This window comes from Mesoplodon mirus, assembly GCF_964341445.2.
Source record: "Mesoplodon mirus genome assembly, chromosome: 13".
NCBI lineage: Eukaryota > Metazoa > Chordata > Mammalia > Artiodactyla > Ziphiidae > Mesoplodon > Mesoplodon mirus.
Window position 1 is genome coordinate 12,363,188 of NC_138989.1, and position 22,599 is coordinate 12,385,786.

Below are 22,599 nucleotides of genomic sequence, written 5' to 3' on the forward strand. Positions count from 1 at the left end.
TGCTACTGATTCCTTCCAGTGTATTTTTCATTTCAATTATTGTACTGTTCATCTCTGTTTGTTTGTTCTTTAATTCTTCTAGGTCTTTGTTAAACATTTCTTGCATCTTCTTGATCTTTGCCTTCATTCTTTTTCCGAGGTCCTGGATCATCTTCACTACCATTATTCTCACTTCTTTTTCTGGAATGTTGCCTATCTCCACTTCATTTAGTTGTTTTTCTGGGTTTTTATCTTGTTCCTTCATCTGGTACATAGCCCTCTGCCTTTTCATCTTGTCTATCTTTCTGTGAATGCAGTTTTCGTTCCACAGGCTTCAGGATTGTAGTTCTTCTTGCTCCTGCTGTCTGCCCTCTGGTGGATGAGGCTCTCTAAGACCTTGTGCAAGCTTCCAGATGGGAGAGAGTGGTGGCGGGTAGAGCTGGGTGTTGCTCTGGTGGGAAGAGCTCAGTAAAACTTTAATCTGATTGTTTGCGGATGGGTGGGGCTGAGTTCCCTCCCTGCTGGTTGTTTGGCCTGAGATGACCCAGCAATGGAGCCTACAGGCTCTTTGGTGGGGTTAATGGCAGACTCCAGGAGGGCTCATGGCAAGGAGTACTTCCCAGAACTTCTGCTGCCAGTGTCCTTGTCCCCATGGTGAGCCACAGCCGCCCCCCACCTCTGCAGGAGACCCTCCAACACCAGCAGGTGGGTCTATGGGGGTCACTGCTCCTTCCCCCTGGGTTCTGACACACACACTATTCTGTGTGTGCTCTCCAAGAGTGCAGTCTCTGTTTCCCCCAGTCATGTCGAAGTCCTACAATCAAATCCTGCTAGCCTTCACAGTCTGCTTCTCTGGGAATTCCTCGTCCCGTTGCCGGACCCCCAGGTTTGGAAGCCTGACGTGGGCCTCAGAACCTTCACTCCAGTGGGTGGACTTCTGTGGTATAAGTGTTCTCCAGTTTGTGAGTCACCCACCCAGCGGTTATGGGACTTGATTTTATTGTGATTGCGCCCCTCCTACCATCTCATTGCGGCTTCTCCTTTGTCTTTGGATGTGGGGTACCTTTTTGGTGAGTTCCAGTGTCTTCCTGTCGATGACTCTTGAGCAGTTAGTTGTGATTCCAGTGCTCTCCCAAGAGGGAGTGAGCGCACGTCCTTCTATTCCGCCACCTTGAACCAATCTCTTACCACTGATACATTTTAATATTAAAACATGTACAAAATGCATATGAATATTCAATCCTCATCTACGTATTAACCTGTATAACTTTTCAGTACTTTGGAATTCAGCAAATTAACTGTGAAGGTCTCCCTACGGCCTCATGTCCATCTCAACGTGGAGAAAACCACCTCTGTATCACTAAGCTGCTGGTAAAGTCCACGAGGAGGTAAGCCCCGACGTGGATGTCACGTTTGAGACATCCCTGTTTGCAGCACGGTCAGATATCCAGCAAATAGTGCATGTTCAGTAAGCAGTCGCTCACAATGACAGCAACGTTAGCAACAAAAGAGGACCCTTTGGTAGTCAGCATCACTCAACAACCCAGAAAACTGGTCTCCAAGCGCCATTTTCTTAAACTTTTCCAAGCAGAAAGTAAATAAATATGAAAAATGTTAAAGGTTTAAGGTGAAAGTGAAGAGGAAATGAGACACTTATTTACTTTGTGAACTTTCAATTTCAAATTATTCATCCTGCTTGTAAAATACAGTTTTTAGTTCTCCTCTGGAATGGAACCTTGAACAAAAGGAAAGATGGATTTCATATTCTGGTGTAGGTATGGAGAATGGTGCCAGAATCCATGAGCCTTTGATCCTAAAGGCTCTTCCAGACAGGTGTTTCAACTTGTGACGAGTGCAATAACCAATCCAGAGTCTTCTCACGTCCACGTGCAGGGAATGATCATCCTAAGGGACGTTAGCAATTATTTTCCAGCGTGACGTAAGCTGCGGCAGCAGCGCCAAGCCAGTGTCCTTGTCAAACACACCCCAGCCTCCTGGGTGACTTCACTCACGTCACCCGGATGAGGATGCGCGCCACGTGCTGCTAAATACAATCTGCCACCGAATGCCAAGCACTTCAGAACTAAATTAGGAAGTATGTCCAAATACACAGAATGATGCTGAGAGCTGTAAGTGGGTCTCTCTCTTCCTTTATGAGGCATGAGACTCATCGTCAACATAATGCTCTTAAATGAGGCAATTCTATCTCCTAACCCTCCACCTCTGAGAGCAAAATTTAATTCAGGCAGCAAAAGAATTAATAAAGATGATTAGCATCATAAAAACGTTTTCATGGGTGAAGTATTTTTGACAGATTCAGGAAGTATGAGACTAAAAGCAAATTTTAAAAGGCTATTTGGGCACAAAGGGCCACATTAACAGAGCTGACACTGATCTTTGCCCTGCAACATGATGAAGAGATGAGGCCAGAGTAACTGCTATTCCATTTGTTTTCTTTTACAATCATATGCCACTTAGCAACGACTACCTTTAAGATCATTTATGCCACTGAAGTGTGAGAACCCAAGAATGCAACATCAACACTTAAGAGTCCATTTTCATCTAAAAGTAAAAGACCTTCAAGCAGCCCTTCTCACCACATACCCCTTGCCCAGAAAGACACAGGAATTGATGAAAAAGTACCAAACAATTTCCTGTCCAATCATTCCTGCCAGCTATAAGCATGGCCCTTAGGAGATCCCATTAGAGAAGTAACAGGAGAGCAATGGGTTCCTCAACCCATTTCAGAAACCCTCAGCTCCCCAGTAGCCTCCAAGGACAGACCAGCTCAACACGACTCCACAGGTAAAGGAAAAAGTTTAAACCACCTAACTGCTTAAAGAATCAAGGGGGCTTCCCTGGTGGCGCAGTGGTTAAGAATCTGCCTGCCAATGCAAGGGACACAGGTTCGAGCCCTGGCCCAGGAAGATCCCACATGCCACGGAGCAACTAAGCCCGTGCGCCACAACTACTGAGCCTGAGCTCTAGAGCCCGCAAGCCACAACTACTGAGCCCACGTACCACAACTACTGAAGCCTACGCGCCTAGAGCCCGTGCTCCACAGCAAGAGAAGCCACGACAATGAGAAGCCCGTGCACCACAACAAAGAGTAGCCCCTGCTCACCCTAACTAGAGAAAGCTCGCACACAGCAACGAAGACCCAACGCAGCCAATAAATAAATAAATTAATTAATTAATAAAAAGAATCAAGGAACGTGGGTGCTGGACAAGAGACCAAAAGTCACATGTCCAACCCTCCTCATTTTACAAAAAAGAGGCAGGTGAGCCTACTGTCTTTAAAGAACCATGGGCTCTCCCTCAAATGGTAGCAAACAAGCCAAGAAGGGGCACATATCAGTGTGTGTTGTAGCTCTCTCCACCCTAACGGTGGTCTGATAAGGCTGTCAGTCCCACTGCACTGATTCTAGGTGAAGCATGTGATTCTAGATGAGGTCATTCATCCTCAAAGCAGAGAGCTACAAAATAACTTAAATGAAGGCAGGACCAGACAGAGCTCTGTTTATTCCTTCTGGCCTCATTTTTTGGTGACCCTTCTGTAAAGCCTGTGAGAGGAAAGATGTTAAGGAACTGCTAGGAGAATGGGATGCACTGCCATCCTCCACTTTCCAAGGAACACCTACTATAGAGGGCAACAGCTATCAAAATCATGAAGGCACAGCACCCTCTGACCCAGCAAGTCTTTACTTTGAGGAGCTAATCCTACAAATACGTTCATGTGGACCAAGTGTTGTTCACAATGGCAGAAGACTGGGAGCAAGCTAACATCCATCAGTGGGGGGTAGGGGGTCGCAGAACTACTTAAGGTACAACTACAAGGTGCAATATCATAAAATTGCAAAAAATTAAAAAACCTACCAGGAAGTTCTTTATTATGTTATAAGAAATGATGAAATGATCTCTAAGAGATTCTGTTGCACAAAAAAGCAAGAGGCAGGACAAAAATAGAGTATTTTACTATTTATATGTTTTAGAAAGAGGGGATTGAGGGCATGTATGGACAATTTGCTTACATATGCATAAAACATCTCTGGCAGGATATGCAAGACACTGGCAACACTGATTTAGCTGCTCCAGGAGGAGAAGCTGGGTGGCGGGTTGAAAAGAGTGGGAAGGAGTCATCCCACGGCACACCCTTCCTTTCGTGTCTTTTGATTTCTGAATCAGGTGAATGCATTACCTAGTCAAAAAAATACTTTCTTTTTTTTAAAGATGTTTAAAGATCTGCTCTTTTAAGAAAAAGTGCAAATAGATAACAGCCTTTTTTTCCCTACAACTTTACTTGGCCAAAGAAAGAACATGCTGGCAAACCCAAGCGTGGCCCCTAATGTACCCGAGCACTAACACTTTCTCTGAACCTTCCTACCAGAGCTGGAAATGACTGAACCAGCTATATTCACAAGCCTTTTCTTAAGATTAAATGGATAAACTTCTGCTAAGTTACTTGGTTTCCTTTCCTTAGAAAACTAAGTATGTTTACTAACAGAGCTAAGTTACTTGACAAATACCCGTCTGCTGGAATCTGTGCACGATGTTGTCTTAATGCTCCGATGCCAGGACACGACTGGTGCTCTGTGACTCTCTGTGATAAATACGTGACAGGCTGGCTAGGAGATATGTGAATGGGTGAGTCTGAACCATTATTACTGATGCTCAGACAGCTGTGGTGTCTATAAAATGCTAATGTGATCATCATATGGTATAAAGACATTTTCCAAGTAAACAAAAGTAACACTGCTGAAATACTCCTACAAGTCAGGGAAATTTCAGTTCCTGACTAAAATTCTATTACCAACATTTGAACTCATGTCTGCTTTCATCACAGTTAACCAGCAGTGGACTCTAGCTAACCCCCAGTTCTGCAGCAGGTACAAAGGAAGATAAACCAGACTCTGTTCTCATAAAGGCTTCATCTGAATCCTAAACATACAGGCCCAGAGGCACAGACACAAACCCTCACGTGGACACAGCTCCAGGCAAACTCTACTGCTCCCAGTCTCATACCAACCTAGTAAAACGTGCTGCCAGGCCGGATGGAGACCGACAGGACCAAAGCGTGGAGCTCACAAGCAAGGTGACACAGAGCCTGCACATAAGACTTAAGAATCATGACAGTACATTATGGGGTGGCAGGATGCTACTAAAGTCTCACAGAGCCACCCAGTACATGGCTTAATTCACACAGAAACGTTGGGTTTTCTGAGGAAGCAGGAAATCCATTAAACATAATCAGACAGAAAGTCCTACCTCTGCAAACATAAGGAAAGTTTCACAGTTAACGTTGGCTTCCCCCACGTTCAAGTGGGTGGCGTTCATGTTGGAAAAGCTTCTCACTGCAGAGTTACGACCAGCATTACTAACGGCAGCCCATCCACCCACACCAGTGTGTGAAGGTGTGGAGGTGTGCTCACCAAACACCTGCGGGACGAAACGCTACCGTCAGGTTTCAAAGAGGCACTGAGACACAGCCTTGTCGCAAACTTACCTCCACTCTCCATTGTACAACACCAATGAAAACTACCCGCTAACAAGTTATCAGAGGGACTATAAACTGTTAAAAATGAATTTGCATCAAATTAACATAAGAATCAGCGAATTCCTACAATTAACGCTTTTTAATTGGGTTGGAAATATGGAGAGGCATCCAAAACAGTGCCTACGTACATCAACACTTAAAGGATGCTCCCAGTCTAATTTTGTGCTGAGCTACCCCTTTAACTGGTTTCTCAAATATATCCACTGCAACTGTATCACTATAGAAACAGATCCACTCAGGTAAGTCAGAGAAATAGGACCTGTTACATGAAAAGTTTATTAAAAATATGAAAAATTTAAGCCAGGCTAGGATTAAATAAACTATCACCTCACTACACTGAGGACTCGAGAAATAAGTGAGATAACTGAAACTTGAAAGCATGATGGATGAAAAATTAGAAAGCAAACAGTCTCTCTCGTCTCGTCAAATGAGCTCACCAAGGATCAGAAAAGAAAGTGTTTTCAAAGGCCAAGAAAGGAAACAGCCTTAGGAAACCAAGTGCTGTCCCTTTCCCCCCACTTCCTGGGAAGACGAAACACAGGAATTATATCACCACAGACTTTCCAGCTAAGATATGTTGAAAATGCTCCAGCAAAGCAGGCCAACTTGAGCACAAAGGGATCCCTTCTCACAGTGAGACTAAACTAAGCCACATGTATTTTCTACGGCTTTATCTATCTTCCTGGTTGAAGAATATATAATCGGAATCCATGTTGCAAAACCAGTGAACACCTAGATAGGTGAGATTTGACCTTACAGGTGACTGCATAGGAGAAACAAGATATAAAAATCACAACCAGAGGCTAGACTCAAACTATGAGTGCTAGAAATAACAGGAAGCACACAGTGATTGTTAACTCTCCAATGCCAGGTACTATGCTTAAAGCTTTACACATATGTTTTCATTTAATCCTACAATTCTGTGAAGTAGGTACCATCATGAACTCCCTTTTACAAATGAGGGAACTGAGGCCTAATGAGGGTTAAGCGACCTGTTTAAGGTCACACAGAGTAGCAGGTGGTAGGCCTGCAGCTGGAACGCAGACGGTGTGCATCCAGAGACTGGCTCTTTTCCAGTTCACAACACTGCTACGTGAAAAGGGCCTCCTTCCTTGGGAGAAGGACATCGTCAGAGGAGCTGCTGGCTCAGAGAAGCTCCTTCCCAGGGTTACACCCACTGCCAGCAGGGTCAAGACCCAACAAACCGGAGGAAAAGCAAAACAAAATGAACCTTTATCCCTTTCCCCTGATTCCACTGGAAGAGAAAGAGTTCTGTAAGTCAGCTTTAAGACTAAGTACTTGGCCTGCAGTCAGGATGGTAAAATACTAAGTAGTGATAAAATTGAGTCATCATGCAAACAATTTCAATTAAAAACTTGTCTCCTCCTTGTTTCTGGCTGAAAGAGTATCAGAGGCACTTTTACAAACTGTGGGTAAGAATGTAAATTTTGATGCAACCTTTTTAGAAGGCAACTTGGCAATGTCCATCAACCCTCTGACCAAGCAACATAATTGCTAGCAATTTATCCTAGAGATTTACAAGTTGCAACATGCACTGTAGCACTGTCTATAACAGCCCAAACAGAGAAAGCAACCTAAATGCCCACTAGTGAGGAGACTGGTTAAGCAGACTATGAGTTGTAAGCATCGCTGGAACTCTAGGGAGAGGGAGTTCACGTGGAATGCTCTCCAGGCTACATTACTGAATAAAAACGTTGGGCACAGAACAGTATGTACACTGTGATCTCATTTCAACAAAGCTATGTTTTTTAGTGTATAAATGTACCTATATATGCATTTAAATTTTCTAGACAGATACCTAAAACTGTTAATAGTTTCTTCTGTGGAGTAGGGCTTGGGGAAGGGAAGAGAAAGAAAACAATTACTTATCATATTATATCATTTTGAACTACCTGAATTTTTTCTAACCAGGCTGATATATATTGCCTGAACACATCTTTTAAAAACATATTAGAGATCTTTAATTTTTAAATTGCCTTAAAAAAAAATAAAATCCATGTTCTTTTTTGTTAATTGCACATCTTGCTATTTTTGTACCTTGTTTCCTTCGTACACCCATCCCAGACTCTTCACACCAAAAGCAGCCTGGTTGGCGGAGACATCTAGACATGTGACAGGCTGCCCGTAGACATAATGGAGGGTTCTGGCAGAGTCTTCGGCTTTTAGCAGGTATACCAGATCTCCAGCAGTGGCTACGGCCACAGGATACCTTCCAGTATCTGGAACTATTTCAAGGTAGTCAACCTGTTAAAGAATAAGAGTCATTTTAGTCCTTCAGGTCTCGCCTACAATTCATGCTGACTTGCTCAAAAATACACAATTCCTCCTACACATCAATGAGAAGACCAGCAACCCAACAGAAAAAGATGGGTCAAGGGCCAGTTCACAGGAAGTGAAACACAGTTCCTACACAAATGAAAAGATGCTCATCGTAAAAGAAACACAACACACTCCTAACAAGAGAAATAAAAGGTGAAAATTCACCAAGATAGCATTTTCATCTGTCATATCAGTAAAGATCAATTAGTCTGATAAGACACTGGGCTGAAAGTGGAGGGGGGACAACCACATTTATGGATCCCATTAAGGTTGGTGGGATGTAATCTGGTCCAAGATCTGGGAACACTTAACACAACGTCAGATGTGCATGTGCTCTGACACAGCAAGTCACTTCTAGGAATTTATTTACAAATAAACTCACATTTATGCAAAACAACTGTGTACAACATTATTTGCTGTAGCACTATTTGGTCATAGCTAAAAACTAGAAAACCCTAAACATGCCTTACTAAGGGACTAATTAAATAACTTACAGTACATCCATGTATTGGAATACCATGTGGTCACAGAAAAAAGCAGGAAGACAACCTTTATAAACTCATACAAATGGGGTCACCTCTAAGATAAATTTGGGGGAAAAAAACAAGGCAACAGGATTCACAGTGTGCTACTGTGTGTAAAGGTGGGGCAGAGGAAGCCTGTGACACGCTTGTCTTGTACGTGCACAAATCTAACAACAGCTGCCTTCAGGGAGGGAAATGAGTTGTGGGACAGAGTGGAAGGGAGATTCTCACTGTAAACCTTATTGTGTCTTTTAAATTCTGAACCACGAGGCTAGAATAACTATTCAAAAATAAAAGTTAGTTTTTATTTTTTTTCACAAGAAACTGAATAAATAACATAAAATTCACTCAGTTCCAAATTAGCCAAAATCACTTTTTTTTTTTTTTTTTTTTTTGCGGTACGCAGGCCTCTCACTTTTGTGGCCTCTCCCGTTGCGGAGCACAGGCTCCGGACACACAGGCTCAGCGGCCATGGCTCACGGGCCCAGCCGCTCTGCGGCATGTGGGATCTTCCCGGACCGGGGCACGAACCCACGTCCCCTGCATCAGCAGGTGGACTCTCAACCACTGCGCCACCAGGGAAGCCCCGGAATCACATTTTAACATTTGTGCAAATAGCAAAAATGTGTTGCTAAAAGGTTAAAAGCACCCGAGTTATCTACTTTCTCCTGGTTTCAGTGCCATCCTAGGGTAGGAAGGCCACTGCAAGCACTTTTATGCCACACAGTCCTCTGGCTGCATCACTGCTACTACTTTCTCTAATCTGCATGGGTATGAGGAGCTGCCTTTAAGAGTAACTTGCTTTCCTATGTTCGTTAAGTGGCATGCTTCCCCCGAGTGCAGTTTACATCGGGTTTTCACCTTCCTGAGTAAATTCTGAGAGTACAAAAGCAGAAGGCAAGCAGAAGGTAAGCCACCTATGTAATTATGAAAATCCACGGTCCCTGACAAGAAGCCAAACGAGTTCAAAGGCCTGAATCCTGAGAACTGTCCAGAAGCGCTCGAGAGAGTAAACATCTGGGTGGCTCTGCTAACCCTGAGGACCCACAGTGTGAGTGGTGGCCCCACATCCCCAGCTGAGGGCCCATCGCGAAGGACAGCTGTTCTAGGCCAGTATTACAAACCTGGGAACACTGCCACGGTGATTCAGGGAGCCTATGTGAGGAAGACAAAGATGGCCCAGCAACCCGGGCCAGGGGCTGCCTTTTCCAGAGATAGTACATTCTGGGGCCAGCCCTCATCCAGGGTGAGAAATAATACATAAAGAGCGTTATAACACAGGCCTCCAGCAATGGCTGCTTCATTCCTCTCTCCCCCATCCTAAAAATCACTTCTTGCTTTCCTAAAATCAACATCCTCAGTCTAGCCATTTAATTCACCTTCATGCTGGATGTGCAATAGACCAAGAGGCTCAGACTGACTGCGGTTGTGCCATCTTCTGGGAACTGTAAACACCTTCAGAAAGCTTCCGGTCGGTGCCAGGATGCCACCTTATTGCCAAGGCCGGATTTGCACTTTCTGAAGGGACTCACATCTCAAGTAATTGTCTTGAGTTCATATAGCTATTGTTGATCTACAGTGTTCTTTAGGCAGAAACCAAATAACAAGCACTATGTAGTTTTGAGCACAGAAATATGGTACTTTCACATTTTTCTAATAAAACCCCAAGAGAAGAAGACAGCATGAGAACACTACACTAGAACCACAGAGGCTGAGCATTAAAGGGACAAGCAGCTTACAGAAGTGAAGCGGTGATGCCATGGCTTTTTAGTTATTCATGTCTAACAAGATTTCCACCAGGGGAAAAGGGAGAGGAATAGGATATGTTCCAGGTCAGGCCATCAATTCATTATTCAGCGTTGGCTTTTCTGTTCACTCCCCCACCAGTACCAAAATCAAGTTTGCTTTAAATTAAATCCAAATTCAGCATAGACAGATTTCAGCTCTTCCTTCTTACCACCAAATCATCTCCCACCATGCAAATGTTGAGGCTCATGTACAAGTGAACTCAGAAACAGGCTCTATGTAATGAACTAGTAAGGTTAACTGAGCTTCACACATGACATCATGGAACACGGCTACCCGATTAACACTGACTTGAATCTATACTCACTCAAGAGTTACACTTAATGCCAAGTGAGAAAATCTTCGGATGGAGAAAGTGTAGGATGGAAACTTTCTTTCCCACATAGCCTGTGATGGTACCACTGAACTCATCTTCACTTATGTATCAGGCCAGATCCTGATCTCAGATTTCCAGGGGTGAACGTCCTGTTAATGTGAAGGAGGCTGAGGACCACAGTGATGAGAAACTGCAGCCCCGATGTCAGCCTTGAGGTCAGAATCACAACTTCTTATCAGGGGAAAGTCAATTCACTGCTCTAAGACTTTATTGGCTGCTTGGTAAATGAGGAAAATAAAACTACTTATTTTGCAAGGCTGTTGTGAGATTTATGGACATGAGGCCCACAGAAAGCCCTGAGTGAATGGGCACTGCCAACATCATTACTATCTGTTTATGTCAGACCCAGAGATTCTAAGAATGAAAAATAAAACGACCAGACTAAAAGCTCACCAGTTTCTGAACTTCAAATTCTGCAGCTATTTGCCAATATCCCTCCTCATTGGGGCATAACATTACGACATCAAAAGCAGAAGCTGTGGCAACAGTTGCATCTTCCTGGCTGAGGGCTAGTGCTTGTATTCTTGCATCATGCTCAAAACGATGAATAGGATACCTTCCAGTCCTTAGATCCCAAATATTAAGAAATCCTATGTAGAAAAAAAATTCAGGTAACAATTTTAAATTCATTTAGTATGCACAATTATAAAATAATCATGCAACATAAAGAAAATTTAAAAGATAAATAATAAATTGGTAAAAAAAATCTGCATCACATATAACAAAGAGCCTATTTCCTTAATATATAAAGAGCTTCTAAGATTCAATAAGAAAAAAGCAACTGAAAAGTGAGCAAAGGACATGAGCGTGCTATGGTGTTCATAGAAAAATAAATGCAGTTGACATATAAACATTCAAAAAATATAAAAATTCACTCACAATTAGAAAAATACAAATAAAAACTAAAATAGGATAGTATTTTTCACCAATCAAATTGACAAAGACAAAAAATTTCATAAACATTTTGTTTTTGAGGATATGGGGAAACAGGCTTTCTCTTAAATTGTTCATAGGAATGTGAACTATTTCACCTAACTCTGGAGGCAATTTGATAATATCTACCAAATCACAAATGTATGTAGGATAGTTACTACGTTTTTAATTATGTCAAAAGATTGGAGGCTATCTAAATGTCCACCAATAGAGAAATACTTAAATAATGGTATCTCCATAGTTTGGAATTTAAATAAAATGAGCAATTAAAAGAGTCAGCCTTATACATGAGCTATATAAAATGATCAACAAAATATACTGTTAAATGAAAAAAGGAAGGACAGAATAGTGGTATAGTATGCTATGTTACTTTTACATTTTAGAAAATGTACACGCACACATACACAAATGTATACACAGACTATCCTGGAAGGATGCTTAAGAAACTTAACAATGAAAAAGAAATTGTTAAGAATTGTTAAGGCCTCTAAGGAAAGAAACCAGGGAAAAGGGACAAGAGTAGGAGAGAAATTTACTGTAACATCCCCTTGTATATTCTGAAAAATTTCCCCAAAATTATCCTTGCCAAAAAGATAAATTTTTTAAAAATGCTTTTATGAGAGAGATCTAAGAAGAATGGGAAGACATAATTGCTGAGTAGTTTTAACATATGGAGTTCTTAATTCATTCTCTTATTTGTCTATTTATGCAACAAATAATTTTTTCTAGTTTTGTTAAAATACAATTGACACAGAACATTATATAAGCTTAAGGTGTACAACAGAATGATTTGATATATGTATATACTGTGAAATGATTATCACAATAAGTTTAGTTAACATCACCTCACATAGTTACAAATGTCCTTTTCCTTATGAGAACTTTTAAGATCTATTCTCTCAGCAACTTTCAAATATACAATACAGTATTATTAACTATAGTCATCATGCTGTACATTACATCTCCAGAACTTATTTATTTTATAACTGGAAGTTTGTACCTTTTGACCACCTTCAACCAATTCCTCTACCCTTGGCAACCACAAATCTGATCTGTTTCTATGAGGCTTTTCTTTTTTTTTAAGATTCCACATATAAGTGAGATCATACAGCATTTGTTTTTTTCTCTTATCTCACTTAGCATAATGCCCTCAAGATCCATCTATGTTGTTGCAAATAGCAGGATTTCCTCCTTTGTTACGGCTGAGTAGTGTTCCACTGTATACATACACCATATCTTCTTTATCCACTCATCTGTCAATGGATACTTAGGTTGTTTCCATGTCGTGGCTATTGTGAGTGAACATGAGGGTGCAGATATCTCTTCAACATAGTGATTTCATTTCTTTCAGATATATACCCAGAAGTCAAATTGCTGGATCACATGGTAGTTCTAGTGTTAATTTTTTGAGGAAACGCCATACTGTTTTCCATAGTGGCTGCACCAATTTACATGCCCACTAACACTGCATGAGGGTTCCCTTTTCTCCACATCCTCACCATTTGCTATCTCTTGTCTTTGATGATAGCCATTCTAAGAGGTGAAGTAACATGCAAGAAATTATTATTGAGCACTTTTTATATGCCAGGCACTGACCTAGACACTAGAAACAACTGAAAACAGCCATTAACCTACATTCTAAGAGGTTCTTATAAGTATTTTACATCCCTCCTCACCACCACCTTCTTTTAGCCACAGTTAGCAGAGGTGTTTTATTTTGCATAGTCTAAAACATGAGCTTGACTATCCCAGACTTGTTAAAAACCACGATTTAAGGAATTCCCTGGCAGTCCAGTGGTTAGGACTCCACGCTTCCATTGCCAGGGGCCTGGGTTCAATCCCTGGTCGGGGAACTAAGATCCTGCAAGATGCATGGATGGAGGAGCCAAAAAAAAATAAAAACCACCACGATTTACCCATATACTATACACCCTTCTCCCCAGCCCCCTGAATGCTGCTCCCCAGATGAATTCCTCTTACACACACTGGCTGTGTCTCCACCCTTCTCAAACTGTCTACAGCAATGATATCCAAGTGTAGACCCTGGACAAGCAGCATCAGCAACACTTGGGGGCTTATTAGAAATGCAGGTTCTCGGGCAGCAAACTCTGGGATGTATGCCCAAGTTTGAGAACCAGTTGTCTGCAGGAACTTACACTTTTCTATCAGAAATATAAAATTTTCTGTATTTGGAGGGCCACTTATTCTTTTCTTGCCAAATAATTTCTTTTTACCACTCCCATCCACTAAGCTACCTTTTTACCCACAAAGCTTTATTCAAGAAAACAGTTACTTTCTGCATCATGCTGGATAATGTCCTGTTCCAATTCCAACTGATTTTATTTTTCAAAAATCACTGAAAATAATTGTGTGCAGATAACACAGTCTGTGGTTGTTTGAGTTCAAATCCAGCTCCGCTGCTTGCTAGCTGAAGGCCTTGGGCAAGTTACTTAAAGCTGAGAGCCTGTTTTTTCATCTGTAAAACTGAAGGTAACATTACCCATTACACAGGACTGCTGGGCAGATTAAAGGAGATAAACCACACAAAATATTGGAGACAGACCAAGCATTTCTACATTTTTATGTATTCTATAGGGCCTGCCATGTTATAGAGCATATTTAATCTATTAATAACATTAATTTCCTCTCTATTGCCCATCCATAAATCCAGTCCTATTTCCTACAACTTTCTAAAATAAAGCTTTCACTTCGGGTTTCTCTGGTGGCGCAGTGGTTGAGAGTCCGCCTGCCGATGCAGGGGACGCGGGTTTGTGCCCCGGTCCGGGAAGATCCCATATGCCGCGGAGCGGCTGGGCCCGTGAGCCATGGCCGCTGAGCCTGCGCGTCCGGAGCCTGTGCTCCGCAACGGGAGAGGCCCGCGTACCGCAAAAAAAAAAAAAAAAAAAAGCTTTCACTTCTCATCTTTTTGCAATCCCTCTTCCCATGTTTCTTGTCTTGTACTTTGTCCTTAAACAGTAAATGCTTTGAACTTAGGATCTTACTATAAGGTATCATTCATCACTAAATAAATACAGCGAGTCAGAAGAAAACAACACTTGTGGGTTGCTTTGCAAGCCTTTCAAACTGTCAGTAGGCTAAGTAGGTGATTACAAACAAAAGCAGAGCTTTCTTCAAGTTAAATGTTGCTTCAGATGTAAAACAGTGCACTCTTCTAAGAATTATGATAAACTTGGGGGATAAGCAGATTGCAAAAGGCTCCACAACACATTCCTCTGGCAAAATTTTAGCTAATTCTTTCCATTTTGACTCAGAAGAAGCAGATACACTGCAAAAAATGCCAATGACTCTACACATTAAATAGGAGACAGGCACATTCCAGGATGTGCCTCTTCCAAATAGGCCTGCACTGCATTTGTTTGCAGACATTACAATAAAACAGTAAAGCAACCAATATTGCATGAAGCCTCTGAGTGTTCAATCACTTGTCTCCTCTCCTTCAGCGCTAACTTCCATCTTGGGAAGAGCATCATTATCTTCGTTTGACAAAACAGAAGAAACAGAAGCTCTGAGTGGTTCAACAACTGGTCCAAAGCCACTTGGTATGTGAGGCGGCTGGGCTGGAAGTTAGCTAGAAAGTGCAGGATGAGGGCTTCCCTGGTGGCGCAGTGGTTGAGAGTCCGCCTGCCAATGCAGGGGACGTGGGTTCGTGCCCCAGTCCGGGAAGATCCCACATGCCGCGGAGCGGCTGGGCCCGTGAGCCGTGGCCGCTGAGCCTGCGCGTCCGGAGCCTGTGCTCCGCAACAGGAGAGGCCACAACAGTGAGAGGCCCGCGTACCAGAAAAAAAAAAAAAAAAAAAAAAAAGAAAGTGCAGGATGAGCAGCTGCATTTACAAGTGCATGAAGTAACCATGAGCTCCATGAGTAATCGACATAAACTTAACCTGTCTTCTGCCAAGTGTGGAAGTTATTCAACCACAGCTCACTCGAAGCACACATGGAGTTTATCTATAAACACATTTTTCATTACTAATCAAGTACTGGTTTTGTTGGCTTCATTTCCCCAACAGAACTGTATGCAACAAAATACCCTTTACCACAAGGTTGCAGAGCTATTCTAAGAAGGGTCTTTTTAGAAAATATATTCTAGGTGCCATCCATTTAATGGTCACATCCTTCTCTTCTGAATGCCTGTTGTGTCATGATCTTTGTCCGTTTTCTCTACTGCAGCTATTAAGTGTATAACTCGGCCAGATCCTCACTTGTCATCAGTGCCACTATCGTTTGCACAGTCCTCCAAGATCACTTTTAGGTGCATTAACATTTAGGACTGTTGTGTCCTCTTGCTGAAGTGACGCTGTGTTACATGAAATGTCCCTCTTTGTGTTGTGTTCTTTGCTCTGAAATCCACTTTGATGTTGATATAGTCACTCCAACTTTCTTTCGGTTACTGTTAGCACGCGATGTGTCTTTCTGTCCTTTCACTTTGCGTTGTGTCTTTATATCTAAAGTGGGTTTCTTGTAGATGGCATTTAACTGATCTTGCTTTTAACTGGGGTATTTAGACTCTTATCTTTAATGTGATAACTGGTAAGGATGGGTTTAATCTACCATTTTGCCGCTTGTTTTCTATTTGTCCCATTTGCTCTTTGCTCCCTTTCCGCCTCTTTTTCTGCCTTCTTTCGGACTGAGTATTTGGATTAATGATGTGTTTATTTCATTTTAATTCCTTTGTTGGTTTATTAGCCAAAACTCTTTGTGTTTTAGTTGTTGCTTTAGGTTTTTAGCACACATATGTAACTACCAGTCTTCCTTCAAGCGATATTACACCCCTTCACATACAGTGAAGCAGCGTACTTCCATTTCCTCCCTCCCAGCCTCTCTGCTATTCTTGTCACACTTTTTATTTCTACTGTATGTTATAAACCCCACATACATTGTTGTTATTTTTGCATAAGCAGGCAATTGTCTTTTAAAGAGAAATAACAAAAAAAGCCATTTATATTTACCCATGTAATTACCACTTTTACTGCTCTTCCCCTTACCACTTTTAACATTATTAAATCCTGCAGCTTGTGCAATTTCACTTTGCAACTGTGTTGTTGGATATTTGACCCCAAGACACATGGGCAAGGTGAGCAGGGACAGACACAGCAGCTAACAGGATGGATGCTTGAGTGAAAGCTAATTTTATAAAAGGTAATTTTATTATTTAATATAGTTTATATCATGCTACTTTTACAACCTCAAAACTGCAGGGGCTTGAACAGTGAATACTTGAATTATAAGAATGTTTTATAATATTGTAGTGGATTATTATCCATGTTAACCAATATTTAGCCAAAAAGGAGTTAATGCAACAATACATTCAACACGTATATTTGAGCCCTTGCCTTTCTAAGCTCTGGGGAAACTGCAGTGAACAAGACAAAATAAAACAAAAAAGTCCCTGACCGCATGGAGCTGACATTCTAGTGGCATCACCAAGCATCTTGGTTGGGGGCATACGGGAGGGATATGATCTCTGTTCTCACAAAATTCTCACTGCAGAAAGACATGTTATAGCCATGAAAATATAACGTAACAAAAATATAAAAGATATATACACAAACTGCAATGGGACAATGGCTAAGCTTAACAATGGATAAGTCCTACTGTCAAACTATTTAAGATTCCCCAAAAGGAGCAACTACTTATGCAGACATTTCAAGTTGAACTGGGTCCACATCCATTGCACAATATTAATCAATACCTATCAGAGCCAAATAAATTTCCTTCCCAAACAGGTGATGATTTAAAAAATTTGATGCAAATTCATTTGAAAGGCCACGTTTTATCATATTGCAGACACAGCACTAATATGGATTTGGCTCCTAGCATTGGGTGGATATCTGAAGTGGCAGGATTGTGTCCTTTTTCTGCTGCATTTCCTAGGAGTGACTTCACAGTACTGAAAGTGGCTGAACATCAATAAAGGTTTGCTGAATGTTTGTCTTATGTTTTAGCAATGGAATATTTGGTTGTAAGAAACAAATCCACTGAAACTGGTTTAAATACAAAAGGAAACAGACTGAAAAGGAACAAGGCTATTTCATGGAACCCAAGGGCAGGAAATACAGCTGGACAGTAAAAGGGATCAGAACCAGAAGTAGGAAAAGATTCAGATCAAGGTAGTCCGTCTCTTGTTGCACCAGACGTCTTGCCTCTGCTTCTCTCGGTAATCTTGCGTCCCTCTCGCTCTACACAAAGCAGCTTTCTCTCTTCCCCACTTCACAAGGGCTTCTACTCCAAGCACACAATTGAGACTGAAAGTCTGCAGCCTAAACGGTTCAGCCAAGACCATGAATCAGCTGCCCCCAGGCCTGGGGTCCCCATCCTTGTCTACTCAGCTGATGTCAAAAGACCAACTCAAATTCTATGAATAGGTCCACCTCTAGAGGGGCTTCAGAGCAAGGAGACACCCCAAAAAGTGTCTACCACCCGTATCCCGTAGGCTAGGCCAAGGTGAAACAAGACAAAACTTCTCAGCAAACGCAAAGGGAGCTTCTGGGTGGTTCCTCAGTACTAACTTAGTAAACAGGTCATTGTCATCATTCCCTGAACCAGGCATAAATAACCCTCAGAGCTGGGGCTCATGCCCACACCGGGAAAGCTGAAAGGAGACCAGGTGTCTGTCTTTCTCCATGACAAAACCTCTATGGCTGCGTAAAAGATGTTTACCTCTGAGCTAGTGCTGGGATCACAATACTGTTTCATTCAGGAGAAAAATGAAAAGGACACAGGCAAAAAAAAAAAAAAAGCGTCTCTCAAAAACTGCGGAAGACCACAATGAGTGAGGGCCATCGGCCCAATAAAGTAGACAGGAGTAGGGCTTGGCAGTCCCACTGCTCTTTGGGCTCAGGGCCCTCCACCTTGACAAGCAGCACCAGGGCTGCAGGAACTCTGAGTTCACCCTAGCCTAGGAACAGTCATTTATGGGGAGATGAGTAACGATGGCCAGTCTTTGGAGGAGACATAAAGTCTGCTCAGCAGCTGTGGATGGGCACCCATGCCAGTTTGCAGCATGCCCCTTCCACCTCCCAAAGGAGGCCAGCCAGAGTGTGGTAATGAAACTGCACATAGTGGAAATGGGATCTAAATGAGTTTAAACTGATTTATGTTAGCTTTTGTAAAGATTACTCTACATCAGGAAAGTGCTACCACTGTGAAATAATGTCGACAATCCTTAAGACCTCCACCTAATGGTACTTGCACAGAATATTTATATTCCTCATCACAGGAACAAGGACCATAATGGATATTGTTTTTGTTTTATTACGGATGCATATTTAAATTAATCTGCTATTTGCCTAAACAATTAGCTGCTTCTGTTTGCATGCACAAAGCCAAAACTGCAATTAGGCTTCCATCAAAAAGATAAGTCCCAACTAAAACTGTCCCAGTGGAATCATAAGAGCTCAGGGCAGAACTTCCCAAAATTGCTTTTTAGCATAATGGTAATTATGTTAATTGCTTGAAAGGTAAATAACTGCTGAACTGGTTTTGGAAAAAGACAATTGGTATTATCCCTCCCCTCTGATCTTTTTCATGCACCATTAAATTTAAAACAGGTTAACAGTTTAGAAAGTCATAGACTGGTCACTTTTTTTTTTTTTTTGCGGTACGCGGGCCTCTCATTGTTGTGGCCTCTCCCGTTGCGGGGCACAGACTCCGGACGCGCAAGCTCAACGGCCATGGCTCACCGGCTTAGCCGCTCCGCGGCATGTGGGATCTTCCCAGACCGGGGCACGAACCCGTGTCCCCTGCATCGGCAGGCGGACTCTCAACCCCTGCGCCACCGGGGAAGCCCCTGGTCACTTATTGAACTGCACAGTTTGTCTGGTGGTCTTTCGAGCTTTTTTTTTTTTTTTTAAATTAATTTATTTATTTTTGGCTGAGTTGGGTCTTCCCTGCTGTGCGCGGGCCTTCCCTAGGTGTAGCAAGCGGGGGCTACTCTGCCTTGCGGTGCGCAGGCTTCTCATGGCAGTGGCTTCCCTTGTTGCGGAGCTCGGGCTCTAGGTGCGCGGGGCTTCAGTAGTTGTGGCGCACGGGCTTAGTTGCTCTGCAGCATGTGGGATCTTCCCGGACCAGGGCTCGAACCCGTGTCCCCTGCATTGGCAGGCGGATTCTTAACCACTGCGCCACCAAGGAAGTCCCATAGCGCTTTCCTTTCTTTTTTTTTTTTTTTTTTGGTACGCAGGCCTCTCACTGTTGTGGCCTCTCCCGTTGCGGTGCACAGGCTCCGGACGCGCAGGCTCAGCGGCCATGGCTTACAGGCCCAGCTGCTCCGCGGTATGTGGGATCTTCCCGGACCGGGGCACAAACCCACGTCCCCTGCATCGGCAGGTGGACTCTCAACCACTGCGCCACCAGGGAAGCCCCCATAGCACTTTCTTGATCAGAACTTATTTTAGCCATGAGCTCCTGTTCACTTGAGCTTGCACAATAAACACCTGAGGCTTGGTCTCAGCTTCATAATAATTAAGTAGACAAGATCAACTAACTGCAGTTCAGACACTGAGTGACGTTGACTATTCATAAATTTCCACCATGTAAATAAACACTTGCCTATAAAGAAATTAAGGAGGAGTCAAAGGAAATTCTGCAATGAGAAAAAGCACCTTAACAGAAATTTAAAATACACCCATACAGGTCGTAGGTGATCAGTAAATGTTCCTTGCTCTTCCCTGTATGTCAGAGGAGGAGCCACGCAAGAAAGCCAATCCTGCAGATCTCTGGCCGACAGAGAAAAGGCGTATTTTTACTACAGTGTAAACCTGGAGCAAACAGGGGCCCAGGGCAGGCCACCTCCCAGCCCTGAGGAGGCTGGCCAAGTGCATGTGTGTGTGGGGATGCTTCTGACCCAGGATGGGGTGAGGATGGAGTTGGGCCCCACCCAGTCCAGGGGCCCTGATATTTGCCCTTCAGGCACTGCTCTCAGCCCAAATATTTGGAGGTTTGCCTGCTGAGTTTCTCCTTGGCCCACGGCAGCCATGGGAGTGCTGACTGGGGTGGGTGTGTGGTGGGTGTGTGGTGTGTGGTGTGTGGTGTGTGGTGTGTGTGTGTGTGTGTGTGTGTGTGTGTGTGTGATGCAGTAACCAAAAATAGCTTTGATGAAGCTTGGACCAGGCTGGGAAAGTAGGAAGAGCTGGGAGAGGGGAGAGTCAGGAGGCAGCCAAGCACAGGTCCCAGTAGTAACATTTTTGGTGGGACTGGGGTTCATTGATATAGACGCTTCTCATAAACCCACAGCTGAATGACTGCTTTCCCTCTTGCATGTCTCATGTCTAAGCGTAAGGTGCTCCTTGTAACCAGTTGCGTAAAATATCTGCATCATGGGCACATGTTAAAGAATCTGTGTGTTAAAGAGACGTGTGCTGAAGAAACCAGTTGTTAAGAGATTTTCAAGGATGCTTCAAGGGTTATTTCTTTGGGCTTCTTCATGTTTGATTCATGTATTAAATCGGGCATTTAGAATAAATAAATAAATAAATATACCCACAGCACTCACTAAACGTGTACCTCTTCACTCATTAAGTCTACACAACATCACTATGAAATGTAAGCCAGAGATGTAAGTGGCGTAAAGTTTGAGAGGACAAAACAAGTTCTGGGGCTTCCCTGGTGGCGCAGTGGTTGAGAGTCCGCCTGCCGATGCAGGGGACACGGGTTCGTGCCCCGTTCTGGGAAGATCCCACATGCCGCGGAGCGGCTAGGCCCGTGAGCCATGGCCGCTGGGCCTGCGCGTCCGGAGCCTGTGCTCCTCAACGGGAGAGGCCACAACAGTGAGAGGCCCGCATACCACCGAAAAAAAAAAAAAAAAAAAAAACAAGTTCTGCTTTCATGGGAGAAGAGGTCAGTAGGACATTAAAATCAGTGTAAACAAGGGACATAGAGAAGGGCTAAATCATGGAGGGTCTTGAAACAAAAAACTAAATGAAATTTATCCCTCACCTAGATGCTGCATCCACTCATCCTCAACGTCCCAGCTGAACAGAGCTCTAAAGCTGAACTCTGTTGCTTATGGCAGAAAAACAATACATATGAAGTATTCTGGAAGCTGCATTCCAGACTGACAAGGGAATGTGAATGGGCTTGTGGACCAATGAAGTGACTGGTTAGTGCATAAGCAAAGGAACGACAAGACATAAGATCACCAAGGCAGAAACTGAGTCAAGAAGGAGGAAAGATGAATATATTTAGTAGTCTCAAGTTCAAAGCAGAAAGAAAGAACATTCTAAAAAGAAGAATCAAAAACAAAGAGTAAATTAAAAAGGAGGTAAGTGATATAGTGTAGGAATATGACAATGTGACTAAATAGAAACATTTACAGTTAGCAAAGTCAAAGGAAAAACAGATCAATGAGGAAGAATTTGGACCAGCTCTTCTATAAGGGGAAGTGCAGAGAAGGCAGATAGTGCAAGAAAGACATCATTGTGCACACAGCCACTAACTCCAGCCAATTTTCTCCTGCACTATAACTAAGTGATGTAAACAATATAGAGTATATCTGGAAAACTATATCAGACACTGGGAGTGGTCAACGTCTCTAGAGGAGAGGGGGTAACTGGGGGGAACCAGGACCCGGTAGTGGTAGGGAGAGAAAGAACATTTTTTTACTAGATGTTTTTTCTACATGTAATACTACATCAAACAATTTGTTATAATTTGTACACATATCTTTATAAATATTAATTTTATCAGTGATGAGATATCTTTATTATTTTTCCCAATCACAATCCACATAATTTTATAATTAATATTTAACACGGATATACAAAATTAAATTAAAAACTCAAATTCTACTTCCGATTCACTGATGGGTTAAAGTGAATTAAACTCCAAAGGAAAGGGCTTCCCTCGTGGCGCAGCGGTTAGGATTCCGCCTGCCAATGCAGGGGACATAGGTTCGAGCCCTGGTCTTGGAAGATTCCACATGCCACGGAGCAACTAAGCCTGTGCGCCACAACTACTGAGCCTGCTCTCTAGAGCCCGCGAGCCTCAACTGCTGAGCCCGCATGCCACAACTACTGAAGCCCACGTGCCTAGAGCCCGTGTCCTGCAACAGGAGAGGCCACCACAATGAGAAG

At 42.9% G+C, this 22,599-nt stretch overlaps 1 protein-coding gene across 1 annotated transcript in view; it reads right to left on the minus strand.

The window, feature by feature from the left end:
* Nucleotides 1-22,599, minus strand: part of FBXW8 (F-box and WD repeat domain containing 8) — a 115,290-nt gene that overhangs the window by 37,270 nt on the left and 55,421 nt on the right. Inside the window, exons 6-7 of the mRNA XM_082640817.1 lie at nt 10,973-11,169; nt 7,592-7,798 (exon numbers count right to left, since the gene is read on the minus strand). Of these exons, the coding sequence (XP_082496943.1) occupies nt 7,592-7,798; nt 10,973-11,169 (404 nt within the window). The remainder of the gene's footprint in view (nt 1-7,591; nt 7,799-10,972; nt 11,170-22,599) is intronic.